At 33.1% G+C, this 14,661-nt stretch overlaps 2 protein-coding genes across 3 annotated transcripts; one reads left to right on the forward strand and one right to left on the reverse strand.

The window, feature by feature from the left end:
- Nucleotides 1-2,725: 2,725 nt before the first annotated feature.
- Nucleotides 2,726-6,962, forward strand: LOC107486699 (KH domain-containing protein HEN4). 2 transcript variants are annotated; one of them, XM_016107261.3, is made up of 7 exons: nt 2,726-3,505; nt 4,286-4,708; nt 4,825-5,082; nt 5,190-5,456; nt 5,538-5,602; nt 5,682-5,749; nt 6,346-6,962. In XM_016107261.3, exons 1-6 carry the CDS (start codon nt 2,870-2,872, stop codon nt 5,728-5,730), a joined length of 1,698 nt encoding a protein of 565 aa, XP_015962747.1. In that variant the 5' UTR covers nt 2,726-2,869; the 3' UTR covers nt 5,731-5,749; nt 6,346-6,962. The 2 variants fall into 2 exon arrangements, with proteins under 2 accessions (XP_015962747.1, XP_015962746.1); XM_016107260.3 differs by lacking the exon at nt 6,346-6,962 and adding an exon at nt 5,920-6,277.
- Nucleotides 6,963-12,420: 5,458 nt separating this feature from the next.
- On the reverse strand, nt 12,421-14,176 carry LOC107486388 (pentatricopeptide repeat-containing protein At5g15300). Its single transcript, XM_016106923.3, has one exon. The coding sequence runs from the start codon at nt 14,130-14,132 to the stop codon at nt 12,495-12,497; it is 1,638 nt and encodes a 545-aa protein (XP_015962409.1). The 5' UTR covers nt 14,133-14,176; the 3' UTR covers nt 12,421-12,494.
- Nucleotides 14,177-14,661: the final 485 nt, after the last annotated feature.

A 14,661-nucleotide genomic window follows, 5' to 3' on the forward strand; every position in this document is an offset into this window, starting at 1 on the left:
GCTCCGAAAGGTCAAGATTTCGATCTTTGGTGAACTCCAAAACCAGCTTAAGCTTTTGGAATAAGTGGTTTCATCACATGACAATTCTTAAAGAGTAGAGAGTTAACAAATGAGTTACCATGCAGCAAAAAGAAACTTATATTGATACTCATAATCTTTTGGCTCCCTTAGCAGCATATAACATGGAAGAAATCGTGAATCATGATCAAGGATGATGAAAAGTATCTTTCCAAAAAAAATATTTTTTTTCAGAGGAAGCTAAAAAAGCATCTTTCAATTATGTCCACAAACAAGGTTCTTCTCTGGTTTATTATTGTTTTTTCCTTCCTGAAAATAGGTTGCCAGGTATAGAGTTAATCTATAAAGGTTCTAATCAATGTGACCCTATATATCATCCCTCGCTGTCTCATATGTCCCCAACTGAAGGGACATGCATATGCACATGCAGTACATGAATAAAATTTATAAAAAAATAAATTAAATTGTTTTTTAAGCAAATTAAAGTATTCTATATAATGTAAAATATTAAAAATAGGTGCAATTTATTACATTAGTAAACCTAAAATACATACTTTATATCATTATTGTAATTTGAATCAATAAAAAAATGATTTCTAAATTATTTAGATATACTTATCATTAAAAGATATTTTTGTAAGATAAGTGATAGAATAGTTTATTTTTTCCTGTATATAAGACTGTCAAAATATGTTAAATTTATTTTACTAATATATTTAAGTCATTTAAAAGACTGGACTTTAGTATTTAAAATTAGACCCGTTAAATTTTAGGTTAAATAGGCTAAAGTTGATAAATCTAAAAAAATAATAGGTTAAATGGACTTTTTTATTCACATTTCTTTTATTCAATATAAAAATTTGATCTATCAATAAAAAAATTATTTGTTTTAACATTTTTTGTTCAAAAATAATTTTTTTGTCAAAATATTTTTTTAAGAAAATAAAAAATAAATAAATTGACCTATTTAATCTGTTGGGTTAATCATAAATAATCTAGACTAAAACATTATAATCCATAAACAAAATGGAATGGGCCTTAATGGGCCGAACTGGCTCATTTGATAGTCCTATTTGTAAGAAAGGTTTTGTAAATAGGAGAAAGATAAGTGTCATTCAAATATTTTTCAAGAAACCAAGTTGGGTTGGTCTAGTGGTTAGCTCACTAGTCCGCTTAAGCAAGTGTCGGGGGTTCGAATCCCGCCTTGTGCATGCAGTTTCAAGAGGGGAGTATTTTTTAAAGTATAATGTAATTTTTCGCCGTATATAGCAGTTTTCATGCATGTAGTGTTGTTTTTGGTATACGTATAGTCTTTTTATGTTTTTGATTTGACTTATAGCATTATGTTTTTGTGATAGACGTATAGCCTTTCTATTTGGGTCAGAATCCAAATCTCTCGCGTTATTGGTTAACGAGGCTTTACCAGTTTGGACACCTAGGCTTCTGCTCATGGCCCAATATGTTATTTTTTTTTTTGTATCAGAATCTCTAATTTTCTTAACATGTAATTTATAGAACTCAGCCTACAATCCTTGTGACAAAAAAAAAAAATAAATAAAACAGCTTACAATCCTTTAGTTAGGTTTAAATTAGGTTTGAGTAAATAGTTAAATTAGTCTTCAAAAGATCTCTTATTTTTTAAATTAGTTCCTAATTTTTTTAAATTAAATTAGTCCTTCAAAGATTTTAAGTTAGTTAGTCATTTTAGTCCTTTTGTCACTTCCATTATTAACGACGTCAAAATTTTTGGTGTAACACGTTAAGTGACACTATAACACACACACCTAGTAGTCGTAATTGGCAGTTAATATAATAAGTTTATGAAATCAGATCAAATCAACGAAGAATTTCAGTGCTTCAAGTTCTACCCTCAATTAAATTTTAATTTGATCTAATTTCATAAATTTATTATGCTAATAGTTAATTACGACTTCTATATGTATGTCGTAGTATCATTTACCGTGCCACATTAATAAATTTTGGCGCCGTAAAAAAAAGACAGAAGAACTAATACAATTAATTTAAAATATTTAAAAGATAAATTTAATTAAAAAAATTTAAAGATTAATTTAAAAACGAATAATTTTGTAATGAGGAATTTGATCCTTTACCCCGTTAGTTTTGGTAAAACATGTATGTACTTGTTGGAGCTTAGTTAATATTCAAGATTTAAATTTCATGTGTATAGTTACCATTTCAAATATATATATATATATTTTATCATATATCTAATATCTAATTCCACCCCAACATATTTAAATATTACAAATTTTCTAACTCAAAATATGCTTACATAATCCATTAACTGTGATATTCCTCTTAGTTATTGTTCTTTGATATTATGATATTATCATATTCATATCCTTATGCAGCTACCAGATTATAGAGTTAGGAGCTTTCATTAAGAGTAACTGACTAACTGCAGCTTTATTGGACATGACTCTTTTCTGGCATGATGTTGAACAATTTCATCCACGGACAAGAGCCTTAAAACATGCATGTTACCCACATTAGAAATATGCTTTAGCCCAAACAAGGATATAGCAAAATTGCCATAGTTGATTAAGGAAAAATATCCAAGATATCAAATAAAACAAGTGGATTTGTAGGGTTATTACTTATTAGTGTGAGGCGGCGAAAGAAATAAAAAATAAAAATCTCAACACTGCGGTGGCAATAAGTATAAATATTAAAAAACTCTATAATTGCCAGCTTGCCACTGCAACTTGGATTCTCTTTTCTCTCTTCTCTTCTTCTTCTTCTTCAAGTGGCGACTTCATTTTCTCTTTCGTTTCGCTTGAAACCGTAACCAACCACCTCAATTCAGTTACGTAACTACGTTGTTTCCGTTATGGCCGGTACAACACCTTCTAACGGCAAGCGCTCTCACTCTCACTCCGACTACGAAACCAACAACACCACCAGCAACAGCTACGGCGGAAACAAGCGCCGGAACCCTAGCGCCGCCGAGGACAGGGATCAGCTACCTTCCGACGACACTGGCACTGTGTACCGCTATCTCTGCCCCGTTCGTAAGATCGGCAGCGTCATCGGCCGCGGCGGCGACATTGTGAAGCAACTCAGGGCTGAAACGAAGGCAAAGATTCGGATCGGTGAGACCGTTCCAGGATGCGAGGAGCGAGTGGTTATGATATACAGTGTTTCAGATGAGACGAATGAGTTCGAGGATAGCGGCGATTTTGTGTCGCCGGCGCAGGATGCGCTGTTTAGGGTTCACCAAAGAGTGCTCGCTGAAGACTTGCGCGGCGGCGGTGGCGATGACGAAGATGATTATTGCGGTGATGAGGATGATAGAGAGAAGCACGTGACTGCTAGGCTCTTGGTGCCGTCGGATCAGATCGGTTGCGTCATCGGAAAAGGGGGCCAGATTGTTCAAAGCATCAGGAGTGAGACCGGTGCGCAGATTCGGATCCTTAAGGACGAGCGGTTGCCTGGTTGCGCCTTGAGCAACGATGAACTTGTGCAGGTACACTCAATGTGTCTGAAATTTACTCTCAGAACTTTCAGCTAGCCAATTATATCTACTTGCATTCGTGCTGAATAATATTTGAAACTGAACACTCAATTGCCACTCCAACAAGATTAGATAAAGAAGGAAGAATTTATCATATTATGTGTATTGTTAACATATTATGTGCGAATAATGTTAGTGTACGGGTAGGTAGTTACCTGAAAATGGATCGCCTTGGTAATTCTCATCATGAACGCTGCATTAAATTATTACCTTGTTTTAAGTACTTGTTACATTCATAGTCTACATAAGAAGAATATTATTATACTAATGTGTTGCCATTGGCCCCATTTAAGCAAATATAAGTAGCGCACTAGTTAAGGATTCAAAAGGAGGTTTGTTTTAGACAAACAAAATATACAAATTTCCAACGCATTGAATAAAATAACGTAAATTTTTTCAAAATTTTTGCTTTTGGAATCTGTAGTCAGTTGAGCACTAGTTAACAAAACCCAAGGAACATAAGGTGAACCAAAATCATATGTTAGCAATGGCATTTCAATTCTTAACAATTGCTTTCAACAATTTGAAAGCATTTTCATGGATTGAGTTTCATTATTATGGATGCCTTGGTTTTGTCTGTGTTGTGGATGCATTAGTTCTAGTTGATGGTTGTTTGGTTCGCATGTTTTCAAATTCTTTTGTAATTGTTTGTAAGTTGGATCGAATGGAAACCATTGTGGTGTAGATATCTTTATTTGTGGTATAATTTTATCATCGATTGTAAAACTCCAGATATCTGGAGATGCTGTGGTGGTGAAGAAAGCTCTGTATAAAGTTGCATCCCAACTTCATGATAACCCGTCACGGTCTCAGCATCTGCTTACTTCTGCTCCTCCTGGTGCTTATGCAAATAGTGCTTCACTCATGGGTCCAACCGCAGGGATTGTGGGAGTAGGTCCTCTTGTGGGTGCTTATGGTGGATATAAGAGTGATGCTGGAGACTGGTCACGGTCCATGTATTCAGCTCCAAGGGATGAAGCTTCTTCAAAAGAATTCTCAGTACGGTTTGTTTGTCCAACTGCTAACGTTGGAGGGGTGATAGGAAAAGGTGGTGCTATAATAAATCAAATTAGGCAGGAGTCTGGGGCAACAATCAAAGTTGATAGTTCAGCAACTGAAGGAGATGACTGCTTAATAACCATTTCAACAAAAGAGGTGAAATATTTATTATCAAGTGTACATTTTTCTAAAGAAAAAAAAAATTTGTTGTATGGACATGTGATGTATATAATATATAACATCTGTACCCATGATGGCTATGATTAATGCAGTACTTTGAAGATTCATTCTCTCCAACAATAGATGCAGCTGTGCGTTTACAACCACGGTTCAGTGAGAAAGTTGAAAGAGATTCAGGGGTGATCTCTTTCACTACACGATTTCTGGTGTCAGCTTCAAGGATCGGTTGCCTTATTGGTAAAGGTGGATCAATAATAGCTGAAATGAGGAGGTTTACAAAAGCTAACATTCGCATACTATCAAAAGAAAATCTTCCTAGAATTGCGTCTAAAGATGATGAAATGGTGATGGTAAGGGATTGTCATAGTTTGATGGTTTTCTTTGTATGGTGAGATGAAATTGTCCCGTTAAGTCTGAATAGTGAATGTTCATCATATTTCTTGTTCTCCATGGTCAGATTTCTGGGGACCTTGATATTGCCAAGGATGCTCTTATACATGTTCTTACACGGTTGAAAGCAAACCTTTTTGATAAGGAGCGTGCTGTGCCTGCATTCCCTCCAGCACTTACATATCTCCCTGTTTCAGCTGATGCACCAGATGGTTCTAGCTATGACAGTAGAGATGGTAAACCACACGGACGTGTCCATTCATTTTCAAGTGGGTATGGAGGTGTAAGTGATTTGCCTTCTGGGGACGCTTATGGAAGCTATGGAGGTTCACAGGTACTCTGCAACCATATAAGTTTGTGAAAATTTCATTTGAAGATGAATTCTGTAGTGATTTCATTATTGTTATATCCTCAGCGTGGTAACAGCAGTGCTTATGGAGCATATGGAAATTATTCTTTGGGACGGAGTAGTGCATCTGGGTAACCAATCAAGCTATCTATTTCCCTGTCCTCTGTGTTCCGAAACTTGCCAATGCTGATATTTACTATATATTGCTAGGTTGTCTAATCAGGGCAGTGCTTCTCGGAGGAGAAACCATGGTTACTAAAATTTGTCAGTCGATGCAGGTAGAATACAGTTATCATGATTTCTTCTATCTTTCATCTAGCAACTCCGTATGATATTGGCCATTCATATAGAATATACAAAATTGATATCCTAACCTAAACTATGTGTACCATTTAGATTCTGATACTGTTGTTTTCCCTTTGTTGCCTTTCCCTTCCCATCCAAACAGCTGAGCTCTCTGAAGCCCGCACAGCCTACTACCTCCTAAACTGGAAGACCAGATGAACCAGGATTTGAACAAAGTCATGTCCACCTTGTCACCTCTACCTAGAGAGGACCAAACATATGTAGAGACTATTGAAATTGGCCACGTCCATTTTACCTTATTCCCAAGCTTGATAACTTATATGCTCCCCAGAACCCATAAAGGCTTGCCTTTATTTCAGATGTTTCAATCTAAAATACCATGTAGCTATGATCCTCCTGTAGTTGTATACCTGTATTATTACTTTTGGGTTTTGTTTTCCTGATATTCACTGTTACATGCAGTACCAAATTTGTGGTTTGATTGGATTTAATTATGTGAATTCCTGGTAATTGACTTGCGTCTTTTACATCAAAATTTGGCGGAGCCTCTCTGTATTCTGTCTTGCAGGTGTTAATCGTGTCAAAAACAAGTGAGGTTGTGCCGCATCACTTGACTGAAAATTCATATAGTTTTTGAGTATTCGGATGTGGTGAGTTGAAGGTTCAGAAGGTGTTTCACATACGCAGTGACTCTACTAATGAAGCTCAGAGACATAATATACATTTACTTTGACCAACTAAGGCAATACAATTTGCAGGGCGTAGCTTGCATGGATTTAGTGACACGGAGAAATGGCCTTTGTTGCTTTTTTGTTCTGATTTGTCAAAATGGTGCTTGGTTGGTCTATTTTTAAACTCTGCATCTGGAGCATCATATTCTTTTGGTTGAGCTTATTTAGAATTCAGCTGCATTTGAGAGCTTATTAGTTATTACACTAGGTTTCTTTTTATTTTAGAATTTCATCCTGAATGAGAGGTGTCATTGGACACCCGCACAGATAAGTTGGTTTATAGATATGTTAGCATATGATCCGTTACATTAACTGTACTCAGCTTAATTTTTTTTGGATTAATTTGACAGGTTTAGTATGCAAGCGTTGGCCATTTTAGCATGCAAGGTTGCATGGTGTAACTCAGTTGCAGCAGCAAATGCAATGCACAGTTCTAAAATGAATTTTTTAAAAATTTAATGCAAATACAATGGGGAACTTGTGTGGTAGCCGTTGAAATATTTTATGCTTTTTCCTCGTCTTGCGCAATAAAGCATGGATCATTGTGCTACTTGTACACAGCAAATATATAGGACTTTAGCAAGAAATTTGTGAAGAGTTCATTCGATAAGGGGAATCATTGTTGCGCAATTTAACCAAAGCATGTTATAAATAAATATGCAATACATTGAACTTCGTTGTTAAAATAGACCAGAATCAGTACATGCTGGTATAGTCTTTTTATAGTTTGGTTATCGTTAATTCTTTTATAATAAACAAGTGAAGTTAGTTGAAGCTTTAATAGATGGTTCATATATGTGAAAATGTATTGATTGTATATCCATTGATGCAAAATTGAGAGTTTGGGACTAGTAGATATAGCTCACAGTTTAAAAAGAAGCCGGTGGCATTTAGGGCTGGCAAATTCATACCCTACCCGTGGGTAGGGTAGAGATCGGTCCGAGTATGCCTGCTAGTAGGGTAGGGTACGGGTTTATCTTATCTCTACCCGTACCACATATATAGCACCTATTTTAAAAAAATTAGGTATATAATGAAGAAAATGAGAGTTGAATTTACAATTTTTTTTCGTGTAATGACTTGCAATAAGTGAGCAATTAATTAATTTAGTAATTTGGATCTTTAGTTTTTTTATTTTTTATTTTATTAATATGTATGAAATTTAGAATGATTGAATTTTATATTTGTTTTGAAAAAAATTAATATTTTTGCAGGTAGGATAGGGTTTAGAACTTTAAGGTGCGGGTAGAGTTAGGATTGAGAGATTCTCAACCTGCGAATAGAATATGGTAGAATTTCAATAAAATTTTGGATAGGATTTGACCCTACCCTACCCAGCATTAGTGACATTCACATTCGTATTTCAAAATTCAAATTAAAAATAAGTGTTTTGGGTGGTTATTCAATTATAATTCAATTAGTCAAATTTTTTTTTATAAGAAATGACTAAATTGTAATGAAGTTTACAATGTATTTACGTATTTTTGGGAACATCTATGGATATATATTGTGTTCATTTTTTGTAATATTCAAAAGGTGCTCTTCCATGTTTTACTTAACTCTTTTGAATTATTAAAGTATGAATAATGTTAACATAATCAGTAAATATTATTTTTGTCAGGATCAGTAATAATTTGTATCCATATTTATAGAATTTTGCACAAAAGAATATATAATGTGTTGGTTAAATAATAACAAATACTAAAAATTATTAGTCCCAAAAATTTTGTAGAGTATTACACTTATTTGCTCTAGATTTTTTTTAAAGCAAAAAGAAAGCTTTGAAATTATTAAATAATTGTTTTAACTTTGGTCATTTATTTTATTTTTAATTCAATATCTTACAAAACCCAAACTAAGATACCTAATTTAAATTCACCATGCAATCAAAACTCTTAACATTTTTTTCTTGGAGAGATATAAGTAAATGCTGAAAAAAAGAAAAAATATAAACAAAACCTAATTGCATTGGCTAATTACTCATTCTTCAAGTAAAACAAAGCATTTCAGTAGTAAGCATACATTAACCAAACAACAAACTACATTCTTTTGTGGAGTGAAGAAGAATAGTTTGTTCACTTTTCATGTAGGACAAGAAAGACTAGTCCTACCTCTTTGTCACGCACCAGTTTTTTTTTGTTCTTTCCTATCTTAATTTGAATTTGCATTTGGTATGTGATTAATATGTATTCTTTAAATTCCTAGGTGCTTTTAAGATTATTGAGTTTTTTTCACAGTCAATAGAAGTTAGTGATGATATGAAGATAATAAGACATAACGAAAAGAATTTGAAAAGTTGATATGTTTGTTTATATACAAAATCGATTATACCATGCATGTCTTTTACTGGATTATAAAAATTAAGGGAGTACATATATTTGTTATTGTATTCAAAGAAGTAGAGAGGATTACAAAATCTTTTAACTTGTCCTCAAAGATAGACACAATAAATTAAGTAGAAGAGAGTAAGAATTCTAACTTTCTTTTAACAAGAGTTCTTAGAATATTTATGCTGTATTTTTTTATAGCCAAAAGCAGTAAATTCAATACACCTAACTCAACTGAGTACTGACATATAAGTAGTACGATACTACTGAGATATGTTTCTTCATCTAGGTTAAAAGCTACTTCTCTTAAATATATGACCCTTCATCAGTTGACCCTGATGGGAAAATACTACCTATTCTGAAAGCATACATGTGATGATGGAGATGCATCTAATAAAGTTGTTGTATTTATTGATTTTTTCCTTCTGTGTAATGTCACATCCAGCATTAAGAAGCCTTTTCACTAGAATATTTTACTATATATTAAGTTTTTTTTCTATCAATATTCATATATATAAAAATATAAATATAATAAAATATAAATATATTTTGTTATACTGAGATAGATAGAGTCATGATAAAAATAAAATATATGTTCTCAACATATATTTAGAATAAATTATTTTTATATCTTTGTCATTCAATCTATTATTTCAATTCATACTTAGGATTGTAACTCATTTAATGCTTTGGAATATGACATATCAAATAGTGGAAGCAATCTTTTTCCATATATAAACTAATCATAGTCTTTTGGTGTTTGCTTCATACTTTCTCATTCATCTATTTTCTGCTAACAAAGGCTTGAGTGCCAATTATATCATTCTTCTCTCCTGGTTATTCTTTTTCTCTTTATTTTCTTTTCATCCTATTTTAGTGTCAAATAGTTCTCTTGATTTTAACAGAGAATGTTGTTGTCTTCTTCTTTAATTGGTTACAATACTAGATTTTGTAAGAATGGCATGAAACATGACATCTACTAGTGGAGACTGTGATATTACAGTTTGATCATCTTATGTTTTGCATGTGGGAATGAGTACATGTTTGGGCAGCCAAGGATGACTTGCCGGTAAAGTTTGTTTGTTCACTCAATGTGCGCTAACTAATTGAACTGGCAAGTCGTCTCTGGCTACACAAAAGCCTCTTTCTCTCATGCTACACATTTTGATGAAATATACATGCATCCCTCCCTTGTTGGATAAGCTTGCTCACAATGTATACTGCTACTTGGTTATTACATATTTTCTTATTTACAAAGTTTCAAACAACAATGATCATATAGAAATGATCTATGTTAATTTAATTGTCTTCCACTCTCACTAAGTTATGTCATTTTCTTTTATGATAGTGATACTTTTTGCATGTAATTACAATGAATCATATGAAATTAATTACATAAAAAATATTTTAAAGATAATTATTAGACATATAATAGCGGAGAAATAAATTAAATCCAGAAGGTATAAATTAAAATAGCTAGATGTTGATCATCAGCAGGTAGCTTGATGTCTTTGATCAAGTACTTTAGAACAAATTTTTTTTCATTATATTGCATTGTTTCTACCATAAATTTAATTTTGAAAATTCCTCACCATGTCTAAGGCTTAAGATTTCTTCTTCAACTGCTTATGGCATATATAATTATAACCATCATGATGCATGCATTCAATACAATTATATTCATCATTTTTTGCTACATATTTTCTTTGGATGAATTTTGTCCTTACATTTCTATAGTGGATATTTTATTTAATTTTAATTTAATTATTTGTCTTGAAGTTAACTATAACTTACTCATAATATCTAAAGATATAATTAATGGTAAAATGGAAATTGGCCTAGTGCAGCACTTGTATAAAACATTAGTAATTCTTTTTAAAAATCTAAGATGATTCCATGTAAGCATGGAATTTTTTCATTTTAATTATATTGAATGGATTTCATCTTCATACATGCAAATTTACATATGATTATATTGCAACATTTATAATTTGCTCACTTACTCACATGTACAACTTACAATAGTACCAATGATTGCTTGTATATGAATATGACCACTTTTGGTGACTATCTAAGGTGTATTTCTTGAATCATTTAACTTACAGGTAGTATGATTGTTTAAAATTATGTTTTAACTAATTTAATTCTGTGAAAATAAATAAATTTATTTTATTATCTTAATTTTTTTATAATTGAAATAGTTTTCGGTTCAAATAAATTAAAGAATAATGTTACAATGTCAGCACAATTTATTATTTTTGACTAGTAGTTAGCCAACAAATATTTAAAAGTATTGATTAAAAAAAATTGATGTTGGGTTGCAGGGCTAAAAATGTTGGATTGTTAGCTAAAAAGGCTAAAAATGTTGGATTGCTAGCTAAAAATACTGGCCAATATAAATTAAAATTGCTGAGTCTTAAATTTTTTCTAAATTAAATATTAATATGTGATATGCTTACCTTTCACTTATTTGAAAGTACATGAAAAAAGAGTGTTCAATGAATAATGTCCTATTTTTATTTTTTTTTAAAACACAATTTATTTTGATCCTTTAAAGCGAGTGATTGGTTTAAAGAAGAAAAGAAATAGAGGGTATGACCATTTATACACAAGAATAATTAAAATAATGAATTTTAACAAAATATGTTTTGATGATATACACTTATACAGTAAAATGCTCTTAAGGGAGTTTTACGGATTCAAAGAAATAGAATCAGTCATTGATTTATTTATTAATTATTATGTTAGATTGTTTTTGTTACATTCTTTGGATACTTCAATAAGATAATTTATGAAGTTCATTGAAAATCACTTCCCTTTGGCCACTAAGCACAAGCAACATAAGTCTAGAAATTTGATGTGTCATTCATAATTCACCGGTAACAAAATGGTTTAAAAATCAGTTTCACAATGCTTTGACCATTTTTATCTTTTATAATACTTTCTTCATTTTACGTTAATAAGCTATTTTGAATTAATGCTTTGAAAGCAATTTATATTTGTTTCAATATTTTGATTTACTAATGTATCAGAAAAGAAAAATTATAGCAATTTACCAACATACAATATCTCAAATAAATCATTACGCGCTTCAAATTGAATAAAACTCTTATGCACACACTCTTTAAAACTTAAAAAATTTGTCAATGAAAGTGTTAGAAAATTCAAAACTTCAAATAGTTTAAGCATGGTTCTTCCTTTGCTTCAAGCTCAAAAGCACAAATAATTTTAGGGAAAAACGAATGCACACACAGAGACTACAAGAAAGTAATTTTAAGGATCATGTTGATGGCACACAATCACCTTCTAGGTCTAGAACCTAGCTTTGGTCTTCTTAATTTCATCTCAGGTTTTGATTCAAACAAATAATGCATATGCTTTTATGCGGGGTTATAAAAGGACTTCTTCTCAGCCTTGGTTGATTTTCACCAGAAAAAGAATGACCAAATAAAATGGTGCAAGTTTTTTTTCCAACATTGTGGGAAATTTAGTGCACAAGGAATGAGTACATTTTTCAAAATGAAAAGTATGCATGTAAAAGGAACAAGTTGAATTTTCATATATGGTCTGAGAGCTATAAAGATGAATTTGGCCAATGGCAAAATTAGATAAGATGATGATTATTCTGTAAATAAGTATGAAAATACTTGTACTAGTCTCTATAATAATGCTGATAAATGTGCCGGGGGTGTTATAAAGTTTGGTTCTCTTTTACTGTCAACTAAGCTAGACCCATGATTCTTCCTTACGCCATTGTCATCCATCAACTTCCTTACCCTCTCAGCCTCATCCCAGTCACCTTGTGAAGCATATACATTAGACATCAGAACATAGTCGCCACTTTGATCCCTCCTAATCTTAAGCAGCTCTTCATTTGCACGTTTCGCCAAGTTCACATCTCCATGAACTTTACAAGACCCAAGCAGGGTCCTCCAAATGGTTGCACTAGGTTTCATCTTCATTGATGCAATGAAGACAAATGCTTCCTTCAAACGTCCGGCACGCCCTAGCATGTCCACTATACACCCAAAATGCCTAATGTTTGGTTCAATGTTATACTTAATTCTCATAAGATCAAAAAATTGACAACCCTCATCCACTTTCCCAGCATGACTGCAAGCTATCAAAACACCAAGGAAGGTGATTGCATCTGGACAAAATTCTGTCCTCTGCATCTCTCGGAATAGATCAATAGACTCTTTGGCATGGCCATGAAAAGCCAATCCGCAGATGGCAGAGTTCCATGAGGTCACATCCTTGTCCCTCATCGACCGGAACACTTCAAGCGCCTTAACTATGCTTCCACACTTGGCATACATATCCACAAGAGCATTCCCCAACAAAATGCTGAGCTCCCCGGCACTCATCTCCAAGATCTTCTCATGTATCTTCTCGCCAATTTCCAAATCTCCTAAATCAGCACAACCAGACAAAATGCTCAACAATGTCACCTCATTGGGGCAAACCCCAATCCTCATCATCATTTCGAATAACTCCAATGCTTTTTTATTCATACCACCAAGCACATACCCTGAGATCATGGTGCTCCAAGTAACCACATCCCTCTCAGGAACCTTGTCAAAAAGCTTTCTTGCACTCTTCATATCCCCTCCCTTTGCATACCCCGTGATCATCACATTCCAAGAAACCAAATCCCTTTCTGGCATTTCATCAAAAAGCTTTCTCGCAGCCTGCAAATCCCCACGCCTTGCATACCCGGCTGTAAGGGCTGACCATGCAACCACGTCCTCCTTTGCCCCATCATCAAACAAATGGTGTGCAATCTTCAAATCACCACAATCAGCATGAAAACGCAAAAGGCTATTCCTAACAAACTTATTAGAACCAAATCCAAGCCTCAAAACCTTCCCTTGAATAATAGAACCGGTCTTGACCCACAATAGCCTAGTACAAGCTTTGATTAGAAAAGAGAAAGTGAAGCTATCGGGGCTCACTTTACGTGCAGCCATTTTGGTGTACAGTACAACCGCCTGCAGGGGATCAGGGCCCTGAGCCAAACCCCTGATCATGGTGGTCCACATGAAAGTATCTGGTTCGGGAATTTGATCGAACACTTTGCGTGCATAATGTATTGTGGGGCCAAAAGTGCACATTGCAGTGCAGAAAAGGAGTTGTGTGAGGGAAGTAGTGGTGTTGAAGGTGAAGCCTTTGACGATCATGGAGGCGTGGATCTGCTTCAGGGATTGGAGGTTGGTGCATTTCTTCCATATGAGTGGGAGCTTGTAGAAGCTGTCTTGTTGGTGGCTTTTCTTTGGATACGAACTAGACACTAACATGTCTTCACTTCAATTGTTAGGAAGAATTTTAAGTGTACGAGGTACACTTGTTATAGTTTTTGTTGTTCCAAATAGATTGTCGTGTTAGTTAAATACTTAAAAAGATTGTGCCCTTCCCTATTCCTGTTGTTGTTGTTGTTTTTTTAAAATTTGGTGAAGATTTTATTTTTATTTGAAGTAGGAACAAAAAAATTTTTGTTTTTAAAAATTTTATAATTTCTCATTTTTTAAATTAAAAATAATATATACATTTAATTAAATTATATATATTTTTTTTATTTATATTTCATAAATAAAATCAAAAGATATCTAAAACAAGTTCTGTATTTATAATTTTAAATAAAGTTTAGATAATTGGATTCAAAATCTCAACACTTATTTAAGTTAAAAGTGAGCTAACTATTACCCAACTCAAATCGATTAATATATTTTATCATGAGACAATACAAAATATGTGTTTTTATCGTCAAGCCCATATTTTTTTAATTGTTTTAAAATAAAAAATATAAAAATAATTTAAAATATAAAT

The sequence above is a fragment of the Arachis duranensis genome, chromosome 4 (assembly GCF_000817695.3).
Source record: "Arachis duranensis cultivar V14167 chromosome 4, aradu.V14167.gnm2.J7QH, whole genome shotgun sequence".
In the NCBI taxonomy this organism is placed as follows: domain Eukaryota; kingdom Viridiplantae; phylum Streptophyta; class Magnoliopsida; order Fabales; family Fabaceae; genus Arachis; species Arachis duranensis.

Excerpts from the sequence above, each read along its gene's own strand:
- LOC107486388 (XM_016106923.3), bottom strand. The coding sequence starts at position 14,132 with ATGTTAGTGTCTAGTTCGTATCCAAAGAAAAGCCACCAACAAGACAGC.
- LOC107486699 (XM_016107261.3), top strand. The coding sequence starts at position 2,870 with ATGGCCGGTACAACACCTTCTAACGGCAAGCGCTCTCACTCTCACTCC. Across the intron at positions 5,083-5,189 it reads AAGATGATGAAATGGTGATG|ATTTCTGGGGACCTTGATAT; the intron begins GTAAGGGATTGT and ends CTCCATGGTCAG. Across the intron at positions 5,457-5,537 it reads GAAGCTATGGAGGTTCACAG|CGTGGTAACAGCAGTGCTTA; the intron begins GTACTCTGCAAC and ends TTATATCCTCAG.